This window comes from Microcaecilia unicolor, chromosome 6 (assembly GCF_901765095.1).
Source record: "Microcaecilia unicolor chromosome 6, aMicUni1.1, whole genome shotgun sequence".
Classification (NCBI taxonomy): Eukaryota; Metazoa; Chordata; class Amphibia; order Gymnophiona; family Siphonopidae; genus Microcaecilia; species Microcaecilia unicolor.
In genome coordinates this window covers 341,528,569-341,545,728 of record NC_044036.1, presented here as the reverse complement: position 1 = coordinate 341,545,728, position 17,160 = coordinate 341,528,569, and the positions used below count along the sequence as shown (strand labels likewise).

Genomic DNA, 17,160 nt, shown 5'->3' with positions numbered 1-17,160 from the left:
GTGTAGTAGTAATTTTAAAACCGGAGAAAAGATTTCTTCACTGAATGTGCAATTAAACTCTGGAATTCATTGCCAGAGAATGTGGTAAAAGCAGTTAGCTTAGCAGGGTTTAAAAAGGGTTTGGGTAATTTCCTAAAAAAAAAAAAAAAAAGTCCATAAGCCATTATTAAGATGGACTTAGGAAAATCCATTGCTTATTTCTGGGATCTTGCCAGGAACTTGTGACCTGGATTAGCCACCGTTGGGAATAGGATACTGGGCTTGATAGACCGTCAGTCTGTCCCAGAATGGCAACACTTATGTTCATATCAGGTCGCGGTGAGTTATTTTTCCATAGTATTTTGCACAGCTATTAAACAGTTCTAGGTACTGCTGTCAAATGATTTTAAAGGCAGAAAAATCTGCACCACCTCTGCATAAATGTGTCTTAGTTCTAAAGTGCTTTTTTGTTTACAGGTGCTGCTGAGCCAGGTGCATCGATTGCGAGCTCTGGACCTGCTTGGACGATTCTTGGACTTGGGGCCCTGGGCTGTTAGCCTGGTATGTATCTCATGCACATCAAAAACTGTACATTTATAGGATGTGAAAAGTCCCTCATGGAGAGAGGGCGAGGTTTGCATGTAATTAAAAAGAAAAGAATGAAGTTGCATTAACAAAAGTGATGGAGGAGCAGAGAGGTTGACAGCTTACCTGATAAATGAAAGACTGGAAAGGGGGCAAGATAAGTTTGTAACCTCTTCTTATGGATTCTGCCACATAAGTGTCACGGAAGAGCACAGAGCTGAGAATATCAGAATAGCCCTTATTGTGTGATTATGTTTATAGAATAAGTATGGTCAATATTCAGAGGTACGGCTGCCGTATATATGTATTTTCAGCAGGGACCTAATTTGTGTAAGTGCTGCCACCAAAAAGTCACGTATAATGTATCTGTCTAAAGTTTTATATTTGTTATTTACCCATTGGCATTTAAATCCATAGTTTCTGGATTTCATGGCTGAATATATAAGATTTTTTTTCCTTGCCTTTGCTCGGCCCCTTTCTATGATCTGCAACTTTAACCATTTTGCACATAAAATGTACAAAGTTTTATGCAACAGCCTTTTACCCCCTAACTGCTCCAGTGTATTGAACTGTGCTAGGGTGACATTTGCACTGATTAGGATGACTTGCTACAAGCACGTGTGTGGGGGGGCACAGCCATGCAACATAGAACATTTTTGCGGCTAGTGGCAAAGCCTGAAGTAGGCGGAGGATTGGACAGGATCACAAAGGGCCCACTTTCAGATTTCTTGCCACACCGGTGTTTGTGAAGCCTGCATTCTTATGAGATGTTGGCAGCCTGGGCGTAGAGAGCTGTTCAGGAGACGCAATGCATATGTACTGATTCTGCTTCTTCCTACACAGGCGCTGTCTGTCGGTATTTTTCCCTACGTGCTGAAACTGCTGCAGAGCTCAGCTCGTGAGCTGAGGCCACTGTTGGTCTTCATCTGGGCCAAGATCTTAGCAGTGGACAGTGTGAGTTCATCTCTGAGACCCTTCTTCCTTATCCCAGAGCTGAGCTCTCATTCTTCATCTCGTACTGAGGTCAGGGTTGCCAGCTGGGAAAAATTTTCCCAGCCCCAAACGAGCTGTAAACCCGGCCAAAAACTGCCCGTAACCGAACCCCGCCCCGCGTCACCTAACCCCGCCCCGCGTCACTAGCCCCGCCCCCTATGTCATCCCTGACGTCAACCCCACCCCTGAAAGGCTTCTATCGGTACAATTTGGACTGATAGAAGCCCCGGAAAAGCTTCTATTGGACCAAATTGGACCAATAGAAGCCCCGGAAAAAAACGCCGAACTCGCACAGCGGCGACGGGAAAACCGCCCAAAAAACCGCATCCCGCGGCTGGCGAAATTTTCCCGCCACCGCTGGCGAAAACCTGCCCAATTGGACGGTAAAACCGCCCACCTGGCAACTTTGACTGAGGTCCCAGGTGCTTTTATTCTGTTTTGTCTCTTAGTGCAGACTATTGACACTTTTTTTTCCATTGACTTCTTATTTCCAGTTGTTATCAGATGATTGGAGGGGAGGACTTGAGTGCCTGAGCCTGCCAAGCCTCAGTTTTAGGTCATTGTGGCAGTGAACAGGCTTTCTGAGTGTAAAACTGTGTAAGAGGTATCGAAGTAAAATAAGAATGAGAAGTGCAGAAGTTTTAGTCCACGGTCGAAGGCTGGTCATCTGTAGCCTAAGACTGGCTGCCTCTGAAGAACCGATCATCTCATTTCAGTCTGATACCTCTCACGCTCTCTCCTCCCCACCACTCACCCCCACTAAGCCAGGGTTTCTGAAGATGTCACATTATTTCTGATTACTAAGAACAATGGAATACCAAAACAGAAAATCCTTGTGGAGTTGCAGAACTTTTCACCTTGTTTCCATTAGTTTTCATTGGGTTCGTTTTTACTCTTGCAGTGGCCCTACATGTGAAGCTGTGTGAAGTGAACAGGCAAATACCTCTATGCAGAGGAGCTCATTTTCTGCATATTGGCTAAAAGGTGGAAGGCAGAATCTGCACAGCTGCTGCTGAAACACTGTAGCGGGGAGGGGACTGGTGAAAGAACACCTGTAAAAGCATAGAATCTGCACAGCTGCAGCACTGCGAGAAGGAAAGCATGGGGGAGAAAATCAACAAAGGCACAGCTGCAGCACTGCAATAGGGAGAAGCAGTGGGGAAGAGTCAGCAAGACTCGGAATCTGCACCGCTGCAGCACTGCAACAGAGAAAGCAGTGGGGGAGAGTCAGCCATGGCTCACAATCTGCACAGCTGCAGCACTTCAGGAAGGGATGCAGTAGAGGAGAGCCAACAAAGGCGCACAGAATCTACACAACTGCAACTCTGCATGGGAGGGGGGGGGGGGAGAGATCCAGCGAAGCCACAGAACCTGCACAGCTGCAGCACTGCAACAGAGAAAGCAGTGGGGGGAGAGTCAGCCAAGGCTCAGAATCTATCAGGAAGGGAAGCAGTAGAGGAGAGCCAACAAAGACACAGAATCTGCACAACTGCATCTGTGCAGGAGAGGGGGAGCATGGGTGGGGGAGAGAGTCAGCGAAAGCACAGAACCTGCACAGCTGCAGCTCTGCAGGAGGGAGAGCATGGGGTGGAGAAGAGAGCCAGCAGAGGCACAGAATCTGCACAGCTGCAGCACTGCAGGAGGAGAAGCAGTGGCAGCAGGCTGATGCTCAGAACTCCCGTGGTAAGCCAACAGTACAGAAACCATACTGACGGAACAGCGCAGAAACATAGCTCGCTAATGCTCAAAGGAAATTGTATTCAATTATGTGCACGCTGTAGCTGTAAAAGTGAAAGCAAGGTAAGGGGAGAATGTGCTTGGCACATGCGTAGAAGAATTCTGCAGTAAGCTCTGCTCCATGCACCTGGCAAACCCAAACTTGAGTCACCCATCGATGTCTGTTTTCTATATGTCTTTAAATATAAGTGTTTGAACAGGCGCCGGTGTGTGCTTTCACGTTTGAGTTTGCTGTGACTTGCACACATTCACTTGCATGAGCTTCCTTTTGCTTCCAAATTATATAACATCCAGCAGATTTTAAAGAAAGAATCATGAGAAATCTTCTCTTCAAACACTCTAACGCCTGCTCTGAGCTCTCGTTATTTTTTCAACAGTAAGGTGACTTTGTTTTTTGCGCTGTTCTCTGAGCATTGGGAGAGAATAGGAAAAGATCAGATTAAAGTCCGTTTGACTGCAGTTGCGTGTTACTTCTGCTCATCTTTGCTGTGCTCTTTGTCTCCTGCACTAGAGCCTCAGAGCATTCTGCACTCACTAATGCGGGCGCTAGTTTGGCGCTAATTGCCTCTAGTACCCCCCCCCCCCTCCTCCTCTTTTGGTTTTGAGCATCAGCCTGTGGAGAGAGAGCTAACAAAAGCACAAAATCTTCACAGCTGCAGCACTGCAGGAGGGGGAGCATGGCGGGGAGAGAGCAAGAAGGGGAGCACTGCAGGAGAGAGAGAGCCCAGAAAGACACAGACTCTGCATAACTGCAGCTCTGCAGGAGGGAAGCATGGGGGAGAGAGCCAAGCCTAAGTAAATTCTGCACAGTTATAGTACTGCAGGAGGGGGGCAGTGGGGGGAGAGAGCCACTCTGCAGCACTGCTGGAGGGGAAGCAGCGGGGGAGAGAGCTAGCAAAGGCAGAATCTGCACAGTTGCAGCACTGCAAGAGGTGAAGCAGTGAGAGAGAGCAAAGGCTCAATCTGCACAGCTGTAGCATTGCAGAAGGGGGAGCAGTGGGGGAGAAAATCAACAAAGGCACAGAAGCTGCACAGCTGCAGTACTGCAAGAAGGGAAGCAGTGGGGAAGAGTCAGCCAAGTCTCAGAATCTGCACGGCTGCAACAATGCAGGAGGGGGAGCACTGTGGAAGAAAATCAACACTGGCACAGCTGCAGCATTGCAAGAGGAGAAACCGGGGGGGGGGGGAGGAGGGAGAGCCTGCAAAAGCACATAATCTGCAAACATGCAGAATTGCAGGAATGGAAGGAGTGGGTGAGAGCCTTCGAATAGCTATCTGTTCACAACTGATTTCAGTGGAAATGTAAGCCTGGGTTTCAAATTTAATTCTTTTTTTTTTTTTTAAATTGAGGCATATGCCATTAAAGATACACAAAGAGAATGAGGTTTTATGTTCTAGCAGTAGGGTGCAGGGTGTAGTTAGTTTTAGTTATTAGGTGAAGAGAGACCACCAATTCATCAGATTGATCTCTGCAGCAGAATAAGGCAGAAACCTTGCAAAATATGGCACGACTCTTTCAGATGTCAAAGTGACTGGATGCTGCTGACAAAAATATTAGTCATTCAAAGGCAGCAGTCTACTGGCTTCCATCCTCCCCCCCCCCCCCCCCCCCACTATTTTAGTAAATCCGCATAGAAGAGCCTCATGAGGCACTCCTCAGATTTTAGCAGCTGTGTGGGTTCAGACCTCATGAATACTGTTCCAGGGTTACAAAAAATTGAAGTAGCCTTGTAAAACAATGCAGATGTATCTTCCTTGGCAGCTGTTCTGGTCTTGCTGAGGTAAATTAGTGAAGCGGGGATGGGACGACTTCCCTATGAAGAAAGACTAAGGAGGCTAGGGCTTTTCAGCTTGGAGAAGAGACGGCTGAGGGGAGACATGATAGAGGTTGTTTTATTTTCCCCCTCTTGGACCTCTTTCTGACTCCAGATCACACGGGGGACTAAAGATACCTATTTTACCTAACAGGTTCTGTATGGTTTCTCCAACCTCCATTGTCACCCAATCACAAGGAGGTCTGCTCTGGGTTTGCATTAGGGGCTGTAATCGAATTCTAATTCCCATAACTACTGCTTTCTGTCTTCCTGGATCTAGGTATACTCTGGGCCATTTATGTTCCCAGATAATGCCTAATAAAAATCTGTCTAAGTTTCTCCAGAAACTTAGTGTATGTGATCTGCCTTGTAAGCTAAATGTAAGGTAAAGAGAAGATAGAATAAAGACAGAGATAGGTTTAAATAGATAGATACATTTTATTTCTTACCCAAAGACAAGTCTTCAAGTTGGTACAAGTACAGGCATCAGACTTTAATCAGGTACATTCAGCAGACAGATTCTTGGTATGATCGGACGGAGCCCTGCCGTCTGACAGAAGCGTTGGGGCGGATACCAAAGCTATGGCAAATTGTCCCCTCTTTTATACACAAACTCTCCATAGAAGTCAATGGTGAGATACCTAGCTCTCAATTTCTGAGATGATACTTTCCCATGCAGTGTTATCAGCATGTTTTGGGAAGCTTTGAGATAACAGTTCCACATCTGTCTGTGTCGCAATACTTTTCACGCCATCTTAAAAACCCTGTATAACCTTGTATAACCCTGTATAACCTCTGTTGCCTTTTATACAAAAGTAATAGACTCCATTTTGTTCATCTGATTTAAAGTGACAGTTGTACCAGTTTGTGTCAGGACTCATTGTTCAGACCTGCTTTTTTTTACAGATTCTGAAATATTAAATCATTTACTTGTTGTTTGGCCTAGTCAGTACTTTTTCAGTTATTTTAGCTGTTAAAGGTATGTAAATTGACCCACCACTATTCCAGTGGATGGATCCCAAGCGGGGACACATATTAACTTACAGGAAAAGCAAGTCCTTGCGCAGCCAGTCATAGATTTTTAAACCTGGCTGGTATTTTTACAGCCTGGGTCCTAAAATCTGGCCTTCCCACCCTTCCGGTGGGCATCCAGTGAGGGTCTCTTGCTGTACTATAATTATACATTCCCCACTTGTCACCCCCTCTGAGGAGGGGTGACACAAAGCTCGTCAAGCTTGTCATCATCCATTCCAGAAGGTGGCAAGCTTTCAAACGAGAGGGGGAGTTTTGCTCTTATGGATTGCTAGCAGATATTATGCCAGACAGAAAACTTCATTCTTAGGTGGTATATTTCTGGGCATATGGAATTCCCTTTATATTACCCAACCCCTTGGGCCTTAATCTTGATGTTACCCCTCTTGAGGCGTACTCAAACTTGTAGTGATAGAGGTTTTATGAATGGGACAAAACCATGAGTTCATCTACAAACTCTCATGAAGTATAGGTCATACTAATACTTTCAGGTCTTTCTATGACTTCTATTGTATCTGTTGCATAGTACATAGGGAGATAATCTAATGTATGTATCTCAGTAGTCTTGAGAAGGAACAGTGGTTTCGATTAAGCATTGTTATGGTGGCTCAACAAATATATAGTTAGTATTCAGATTGCAGTCTGTTTAAGGTTGTAGGTATTCAGAATCCTTAAACAGGTCGGAATTCTTGGATCTTACTATTACTCATCATTGGCATCCAATCATGAGCACTAATAAGTGGATAGCAAGTATGAGGTTGCCTCATACAGCAAAAAGGGTAACAAAGGTTATGCATGGATCTTGACATATGCATAATGACCTGGAAGTATGGGAAGCATTTTATATATATATCCATTACCCCACTTGCAGCTTAGTCAAACCTACAGGAAGACATGCAACGTAAGTAAGTCTACATCAGAGTTAAACAATTGCATAATTGGTTGATACTCGTATCTGAGCAATATCAACTTCCATTCAAATTACATAAACAGAAATAATAGGGAAACTCTTAGAAAAACAATTAGAACAATAAAGAACAATAAAGAAAATAATAGAAAAATAAAAATAAAACCTTTTCAATATCTAGACAGGATTACTGCTAAAATAAAACAAAATATGAATCTATAATGTCCATAAACAGCAACAGTAGTTCTCAAATTAAGTATCAGTTCTAAAGTCTCTTTCATCGATCATGGTTGAGGCGGTGGAAGCGCTGAAGAATCTGGACGGAGATCTAACAGGACTGGGTTTTCAGGCTGGCCTGTTGAAGGAAGTGGCTGGTCTTGAGATGGTTGGGGGATCTAACATCATTTGGGCCTGGATAGATCTTGAAGACGTACTTGTGGTGTACAAATTGGGATCTTTCCATGTCTTTATTCTAGGCATGCAGCATCATAAACAGTTCATCAAGAGTCAGAGGTTGTCAAAGGAATATGCAACATGACTGTATGCCTGAATGATACATTGCTATATCTTAGTGGGCACAGTCAGGGTGAATTGAATAGACATGAAAGTCAATGTAAACATGGAGAAAACAGTGCTAATTAAGTGCAAAAGCAAAAGGGTAACCAGAAGGGTTCAATAATGAAAAGCCAATTTACATAAATAGCAATAGTATATATGAAATTGTATCTACAAAAAAACAATTAGAATTTAGAGATGATGGTAAATGTTCAATTATTGATGTATGGAGGGCAATGCGTTGCAATTTATCGCCAATAGATATGGAATCTTCACCTACGATGACTACCATTCACCAAGGGTTGAGCCCTCAGCTGCAGGAGGCCAGTAGGACTTACGAGCTAGATGATTCAGAAGGAAAGGTAGAGGCCAAAGCTTCTTGCAACTTCAGTAAGTGGAGAGCCTGTCTCTTTCGCTCGTGGACCAATTGATGCATCTGTTGAAACTCACGCTCAACAATGTCTCGTATCTCACGCCGGGTAATGTTGGGGTCTGTGCATCTGTCTTTTAATTTAGCGATTCTTTGCTGCAACATAGCCTTCAGATCAGATACATTATTGGGTAGTTCTTCTTTGCTAGCAGTCGTCTCCTCGGTGAGGGACGTCAACGGAATTCCTGTATCCATCTGAGGAAAGGCAAAACTTAAACAGACCAGTAGTGCAATTTATGTGGTTAAGTTATTGAAAGAAGTCAGAATGCTAGGGGCCAGGAAAGAGGCTTGGTAAGAAACAAAGCATCGAAAATGAAAAATTATAAAAAATCCCCCCAAAAAAAATAAAATATATAAAAATAAAAATAAAACCTTTTCAGTCAGTCAAAGAAGTAGAGAGAAGCATATCGCTTTAAGACAAAGCCACCATGTGGTAAGAGTTAGTTGAAGCAAGGTGTTAGTTAAATACACAAAGCATAAATTCCAGGACCGCTGCACACGAATAATGTACACCAGTTCTTCTCACAATCACTCACAGTGAAAGACAGAGAGATAAAAAGAGTAATAGTTGCCTTATTGTGATAACCTGTTTTGAATAGAAAGGAATCAGAAAGTGGAGTGTATAATTTTCCCAATTTATGTTTGAAAGCTTCACCAATTCCTAGTCCAAGAATAGTACAAAATCTATGATCAGCGCAAAATGCTTCCCCAAATGGCCAGTTCAGGGGAATATTTTTCGCATTCATTCCATATAACGGATAATGGTTATTAAATATTTCTTCTTTCTTAGACAAGGAAATAATGAAAAGCTTTCAGATGTCACACATATCATAGAGAAATTTCAAAAATGAAGGCTTTATATTCATGAAAAAACTAAAGAAGTGAATGTCACATTAATTTAAACATCAATTTAAACAGCGTAACAGTTAAAGCAGAAAACATTTTAAAAATGTGCAATACACAGCTTTTATTTAAAAGGGATCCCGTATAGAGTAAAATGGCATAAATAAGTCAGTTAAGGTTTATATAAAAAAACATAAAATGAACATCCTCTGGGGATCGCTTATCCCTGCAGTTGATAAGAACTCCCCAGGGAAGGTATGCAAAAAAAAACAAATAAAGAACTTGCTGACTCAGTTAGGTCATTTGTATGGTACCATAAACATACACTTGCAATTAAACCTAAAAAAAAAAATATAAGATAAAGACATGTCACCTGTAATAGAAACAGAAACATCACACCAATACATATACAGAGAAATGGTTTCTGGATACTAAATGAGGAGCTGAGTAGTATGAGTGACTGAGAGCAACAAAATCAAATCGGGTTTGGGGTAACGCCTAGTCATTATGGGGTGGGTAATATTGATCCCTAAATCTGTGGTCACTGCGGACGGTGTTGATCCGGGTTCCATAAAGGGAATGACTGCCGTTCAGGGGGATTTTGACGGACCTGCGATTTTCTAAATCTATATGGCTGTGTCTGAAGACATTCAGCAGCATAATGACCATATTGTTGGCAGCGATAACAGAGCACATCAGGATAGCGATCAGGGCTAGGCCGGGAACGGTAGTCTCGTTGTCGCCTAGTATCCTCAAGAGGGCCCCTTGGGGGACCTCGTTGGGGTAGAGAGCGACGACCCCGTTCTTCTGGGTAATCAATTCTACGGTCTGGGCGGTAGGGCCGATTTCGGCCATTATTGTCATAGCGTTGGTCAGCATACATAACAATAACAGGGGGAGAAGTGTCAGGAGTATTGGTATCAGGGTCAGAGCTCCTAGAGGCTCTTTTCTCTTTGAGATCTTCAGTCTGCAGCACTTCCAAGTTAGTGTGTACTGTCTTACGATGTTGGGCTTCATCTTGCTTGCTTTTAATAAGCCGTCTGCAATGATGAAGGATGTGTTCACGAATTTTAGGCCATTTTTCCAGGTGGAGACCCACGGTGTTCTCCAACTTTAGTTTAATTTCTGAAGGTAAGGTTCCCTTCAGTAAATGGTAGAATACTGGGAGGGCATTATCAGAGTCAAATTTTTCCTCTGTTTCTTCCTTATATAGGTCTTGGAGTCTGAGTAAATAAGCCTCAATAGGCTCTGAATCCATTTCCCATCTTTGGGAAGTGATAACTGAAAAATCTTTCAGGGTCGGATACATGGTCCGGATTTCCTGAAATACTTTGGTCTGAATCTCTGTTAAAGGATTGCCATCATACTGAGTATCTGTGACAAATTTTGCATAGCCTGATTGAGTGAATATGTCAGTGACACTAGCGTGCGGGGTTCTGCCCAGGAGCGCTTTCATATCACCTACTGATAGAGTAGTCCCCAGGGTAATGTCCTGTAATTTTTTCAACCATCGGTTGCCTCCCTGTGCAATGTCCGGGAGCTGTAGTATGAGGCTATTCAATTCAACAGCTGAAAGTGGAGTATATTCCGTATGAGGGACACCTCCGGACATTTTATTCAACAGGGGAAAAAGTTTCACTGATTTAAGGAGATCAATCGAGGTGGTTGGGGGAAACTGATTCTCATACTTTTTCCAAACTTGGAGACCTTGAATTAGGTAGAGGGTCGTTTTCTGATCCCAATGGGGGTCAGGGTGATCATAAACAAGATCTCTCACTAATGAGAGCTTGTCTGATCGTAGGGATCCTTCACGTGGGAAAAGGGCGGACTGGGGCTGGAGTGCCTCAGACCATCCTGCAAGGTTATCAATCCATGGTCGAACATAATGCCATGAATTCTCATGTAATGCCACATATTGGGCAGGTGTGCTAGGTGGACCAGATAGGATAGGTTCTGTACTGGTATTTAGGGCGGGCAAAACTGTAGGATGATGGGGACTATCAATGACTGTAAGGCAGCGGTTAGATCCCTCATTAGTAAAATAACTTTGAGGGTGGCGTTGTCTGGTATGATGAGAAATAAGATCATGTTGTTGAGGAAAATCAGATTTTGGTGCAACAGATACCACGGTGTCCGGGGTATCAGGGCGCGGTTGTGTTGTCAGGGACTTGCGTAAGGAACGAAGTCCCTCTGAAACAAACGCGAGGCCATTTCCCATACTAGCCAATGCGTGACCGTATTGTTCTTCCGAGGGGACTGGGGTATTAGGTAACGTAAAACGAGGTGAATCGTCTGCAAGGGAAGGGATTACTTCACTATCTGAAAAAGGGGAGAAATGGAACATCGGAGGAGGCTCGTTTCGAATATCCTCTATGTCCGATTTTGTGGGGAGTTGTTGTTTTAAAACTTCCCATGCTTCGTCTAATGGGGAGAGTCTAACCTTCGGTCGCTCCTTATTAGCTGGTTTGGTTGGGAGTACCAAGGGACGCATTGGCCGTGCACCTAACGTGTCCCATCTAGGGTTCACTGGAGCAGGGGGCGGTTTAATGAAACCCCGATCATAGAGTTCCTGACAAATAGCCCGTGTTTGTGTAGCAGGACTACATGGAATGAAACCCATTTGTCGCAATTGGGATAGGATAGACTGTAGGGATTCAGCGGGCAAGGGACCAGTTTGGACAGAAGAGTCCAAACGTAGTGGTGGAGGTGATGTTTGAGTTGGGTGCCCCATATGTGGGTAGGTAGTCGTTTGGGTGGTCATGTGTGAGGTGAATCCTGATCCTAGACCAGGACAAGTGGAGGTCTGGGCAGCCACATCAATTTGATTGATGGCAGGGTGCTGGACGGTGACCGGAACCGGTGGGTTCGGGACACAAGGGTATTGCTCAATAATGGGAGGGGGTATTTCAATCTCATAGCCTCCAATAGTACGATATACATGAGGCGGTGGTGGGGTTAGCGTCTGGGTTGTTGCTTGCATCGTTGGAACAGTAGTAATAGTAGGCAATTGGGCGGTGGTCGTGGCCACTGGGGTTGTTGAAGGGGTTAAGGGCGTCTGGGTTTGTACTGACCCCTGAGATATTGGAATTGGGTCTTTTTGTGATGAGGGAAGAGATAGATCAACTAAACCGGCAATGTGTACGGTAGTAGGTGGGTCAAATCTGATAGGAGCGGGATGTACCGCAGGCAGCGAAGGTATCGCTGTCTGTGATCCTTGAGATGGGGGGGTCTGTGTCTGAGATCCCTGAGAAATCTGTAGCTGAGGTTTATCACAATATCCCGGGGGTATTGGGGTGTATCCCACTGCACATGGTAGAAGCTTGGTAGTACCTGCAGCGGTAGCAGCATCATAGGGTGGAGGGGCCGTAGGTGTTATTGCCTCTTGGCAAGGGGTTTGATCGCAATCAGACCTTGCTAGGGCTCTGTCATGCTGGTTTTGTGCAATAAGTATGAATTTATTAATAGCAGCTAAATGCTTATCCCTAGATTTTCCTGTTTTGTTGGATTCATTGTAGCAGATCAAGGCTTGGAGTTTACCCTGATCAAATGAACCCTTTGTTGGCCATTCTAGTCCTGGGTCTTTAGCGGACCAAACGGTGTGCCAGGTCTGACATAAACGGGAAAGTTCTTTTTTATCAGCGGGGAAAAAGTTAAGAACTCTTTCCAGGGGGCTAGTGGAGGACTGAGTGGACATAATGGAGTCAGGTATAAGGGAGAAAGGGGGAGGTGTACAGTGTAAAATGGCAAATTAAATGTCAAGTTGGATTCTAGTTTAAAGAATTATAATAGGTACCTCTATAAATATATATATATATAACAAAACGTGCAAAGGCAGATCATTCAAAGGAAAACATGCATCATGCGTATAGAAAACACCTTTATACTCACGCGTCTTCAAGAGCGTCCCAGAAGTGGAACCTAAAACATAAATTACTAATTGGCGGAAAGCCCTATGCTTTTGCCGCAGGTTATATTAACAAAGAAATGATAGCCATAAATATGAGAATAGTGCAGGAGTCAGTTGTGTCACTTACTATATATAACCTACTCTAAAAATACTGCCCTCCAGAGTATGCTTCTATAGAAATTGACCATGGGATAACACTCGCCTTGGATTACATATGGGATAACACTCGCCATGAATTTGATATGGGATAACACTCGCCATATTGAAAACCCCAAAAGTGGGGGAAGCAAAAACTCCAAAAAAGATTTTAGCGAACAGCGAAAATAAGTTCTCTAAAATTAAAGGGCAGCGATCTAATTGGTTTTCGCCGGTTAGAAATATGGGAATACACTCGCCATTTTGTCGCTAACCCCCAATAGATGCTTAAATATTCGTCTAGAAGAGAACAAAAATTTAGGGCCCCAGTCAACCTGTATACACTCGCAACGAAAGTCGTTAGACGTCTCTTTATTAACCCCGCGCTCATCTATACAAGTAACTCATAGGTGGGCAATAATGCCGAAACCGCAGGCCACTCCGAAAAATGGAATGGAAGTCTGCTCAAAATCTAATAAATGAGATACCGTCATCCATTGAAGGAGCACCCTCAATGGATGTAAGTCCCAGACATCGGTATCAAACCCAATGGTTATAGCGTGACACTGGTATATAAGAAAACAATAAAAGTATAGTATGTCCCAGGGAAAAGCCCCTGAAAATTACTATAGAAGTGATAGAAAAATAGAGAGAAAAACGAAATATTCCAAAGCAAAACAAAACAAATGTAAGCTCTTTGGGAAAGTCACAGTCATAAAAAGAGCCTTTAGTTGGAACACCTTAGTCAGGACAAAAAATGTGAAAAATTCCACGTTCATCATTCACTAGACAATATATTTTCCACTCAACAAACCAGGAGAAGGAAACTCAAAAGCATTAGAGCGGAACAGTAACAATAAGAAAGCCTGCAATACAAGGGCAAACAGTACAAATAAATTCATTCATACCTGTAGTAAAAGAAGAAAACTAATTAGGAAAGATAAGTGTACATATTATATGATAAAAACTGGGCCTACCTAATTTGTAATGTAAGGCAAAAATAAGCTGTAAGGGTAGGTTGAAAGCTGTATATGAAAACAAAATATAGACTGTAAACAAGACATGAAACTACTACATACTATAATAAGAGTAACAGAGGAGAACCATATATGTAACTGGAACATCGAAAAGGACAAATTAAAACATGTGATTCTTACATCAAGAACTTCCAATGATACAGCATAAAACATACATACTAGTCAGTGATTGTGATGACAAACAGAACAGCTGCAGCATTAGAAGGAAAGAAAAGGTGGGTTGGGTTATAAAGAACCAACAGGAAATAACTGAAGAAGTGAAGCAACGCTGTATTCTCATGGCACGCAGTCATCATCTTCTCAACAGAAAAGGGAAAACATATTTTATATGCATATCTATTAAGGTCTTTAAAACGAGTACGTCATTAAAACAGAGCACAAGAAACCTGAACTATATGAGAATCTTATCTAGAGAGTGAATAAGATCCCCTCATATCTAGCGCAGTATAACACAAACAGTAAAATAGATAATGCAAGCAATAGAAGCTGATGGGCGGGGACAGCATAGCGCCTAGCTTATAACGGGAGCAAGATATAATCCATATAGCGTCTAAGCAAATTTCAAATAGGAAAATAAATAACAAACCTTAAGCATTAATTAAGAGTAGGACAAGTACAAATTTAATAAAACAACTGAAAATAGTAGCCAAGAGACTATCAAAATTAAAAAGGAATATATTTAAATAAGTGGCAGAGAAGAGAACGTAACCTTACAGACAGACAGGCTATATGTAAGAGCAGGAAGCATAGTCAGGAGAAAAGAAGGGTGCCGTTGCCGTACAGGGCGAAAGGTTATTACCGGAGATTATTAGAAACAGGATAATACATTCCAAAGCTAGAGATTAACAGATACGAGAGACAGAGAGGGCAGAGAATGGAGGGGAAGTTATTTATAAAACAGCCACAGAAAAAGAGGAAAATAGACAGCTATGCACTTGTAAATGGGGAAAGCAAAAATACAGAGAAATGAGACTGCAAGTATAGGGCGAGAGGTCTCAGTCATAAAAAGCTGAGAACTTGAAAACAGCCGTAGAGAGGAAACAGACCTTTCCTTTATTAGAGAGAAGTAAAACAAAAGTGGCTAGAGAGCTGAACGCCGTAATCGGTGCATCCAGCTAACGGTGAAAGAAAGTTATAAATAAACAAATAGAATAAGGAGACATACAAGCGGGTACGAGGAAAAAGGGACACACTCCGAACAGCAATCTTATCAGGGGTGTGCACAGAACGAAACTGTAATAACAGGAGGAAACAAAGGTAGCTGTGCAGTTCTAAATAGAATGCAGGAAGTGTGGTTCATAGCTAGAAAGGTAGCAAGAAAAAATTTTGTTTTAAAGAGAGAAAAACATGTAAGCTCTTCGGGTAAGGCACCTTAGTTTACAGTGTATACTAAGGTTGCCACACAGCAAACTATGAAAGGAAAGCTTGAGGGTGGTAGAGCAGAACAGAAAGGAAGCTAGGGCAAGCAGTACAAAAGCAATCATGCAGGACAAACAAAGCTGAAAAAGTCTGAGAAATCCTTAACCTTGTAGAACAGTTTTGGTATACGTAGCTTAGTGTTAAAGATTATAGATGGGCAGCGGACCAGCACTGCCATCATAGAAGTAAAAGTCATGAAAATTTGAGCACAAATATTTTTACAAGAAAAAGTCTGTAGCTAGCATGCTCTGAAAATCACGCTATATTCCTGTATTATAGAGCACAAGCACAATATGATAGCATTTAAATGTAACAAAAACAGTTGCTTCTCAACAATATAACCACAATATGCAGCAGTCTTCCTAAAACACTACCAGTTAAGCATTCAGCAAGAAATACATGCGTATTAATCATAGCAAGGTAAATGTGACATTATAGTGGAACATTAAGACATATATCTATGCAGGGCAAAAGAAAGTAACATCTGTAGGAATTGAATAATACCATTTAAAGTACGAAAACCAGGATCATGAAGCACAAATCATGGGGGGCCACGTAAATGAACTATCAGCATAATACGAAAAACAGATTAAAGAAGTATTGCAACATAATTACAGAAAGCTACACTAGGACAAAGAAGGAGAAAGTTCCAAAGGGGTAAGTTATGTATGTTTGAAGGAAAGATACTCTTGTAACACTTTGTAAACACATGGTGTAGCACAATGAAGTCTATCAGGCTGTCAGTAGCAGTGCAAAAATAAAGAAACCTGTCTCGGGTTTAAAAGCATGACTCAGAGACAGAGTGAGAAAGTATTAGAGTAAAAGGAGAATGCAAAGTAAGACTAAGATGCAGTGCCATAATCGTAGAAGTGAAAGCAAAGATGCATCCGTACATTCTTACATGCTCAGAAGTGCGCGTATAACGGACTTGGCAGCATGAGGAAATATACCAGAGAATTAGATATAGTTAGATAAATTTAGGAGCAATACAGTTGACGGAGGATAGACAGCAAAAGGTTCACAATATCCCTGTGTAAATGATTGGTTAACTTGTACCGCTTCAGCATAGAACAGAAAAAACGGACGGAGAAGGGAAAAAAAAATTACTTTCTGAGCTTTTAAAAGTGAACTGTAGCCTCTGCCAAAGCAGTGCTGGACTGACTGATAAGGCAGCTAAAGTGGGCAAGCTTCCCAGATTCTCATGTCCTTGAGATAGAGAACTACAGCGCTTGTTAGGGAAAACTCTTAAAAGTTACAGAAATATGTGAGGGAAAAAAGGGTTTAGAACTTCAGCTCTTCGGGTAAATTTAAATGGATTTATAAAGGCAGATTCGAAGCCCAAGAGGGAATATATATGAAATATGACAATTACTAGTAATGTAGTAAATTTTTGTTTCAGAAAGGAAATTAAAACTCACACCACATGGGACTGAGAAGAAGAAAGAATAGTTTTATAGGGAATAAAAAAACGATTTCTAGTTTGCACGAGAAGCCAAAAAGGTGTATGTAAGGTGTTAAGTTACCCCAAATGGTATCGTGCGGGCCACAGACATATGGTATAGAAGTCGGTAGAGCATCAGAGAAGAGGGCAGGGAGGGAGGAATTCAGATTGGACTTAAGGGAAAAAGAAATGGCCATGGGGGTGGGGTGATAGCACAGAACTGAGCAGCTGTGAAAAAGAGCAGTCAGTTGAACTACGCAGTAAATAATAAAGAACAGAAAATGCGCTTCAAAGTGAAAAAGCCAAGCCAGATTTAGACAACGGCATACAGAGATAAGAACTAAGA

General features: G+C 42.5%; 1 protein-coding gene across 2 annotated transcripts in view; it reads left to right on the top strand.

The window, feature by feature from the left end:
* The window catches only part of RPTOR (regulatory associated protein of MTOR complex 1), a 466,323-nt gene that overhangs the window by 352,994 nt on the left and 96,169 nt on the right, over window positions 1-17,160 (top strand). For both annotated transcript variants that reach the window (XM_030208599.1, XM_030208598.1), the window contains exons 12-13: window positions 457-540; window positions 1,408-1,518. In XM_030208599.1, the coding sequence (XP_030064459.1) occupies window positions 457-540; window positions 1,408-1,518 (195 nt within the window). The remainder of the gene's footprint in view (window positions 1-456; window positions 541-1,407; window positions 1,519-17,160) is intronic.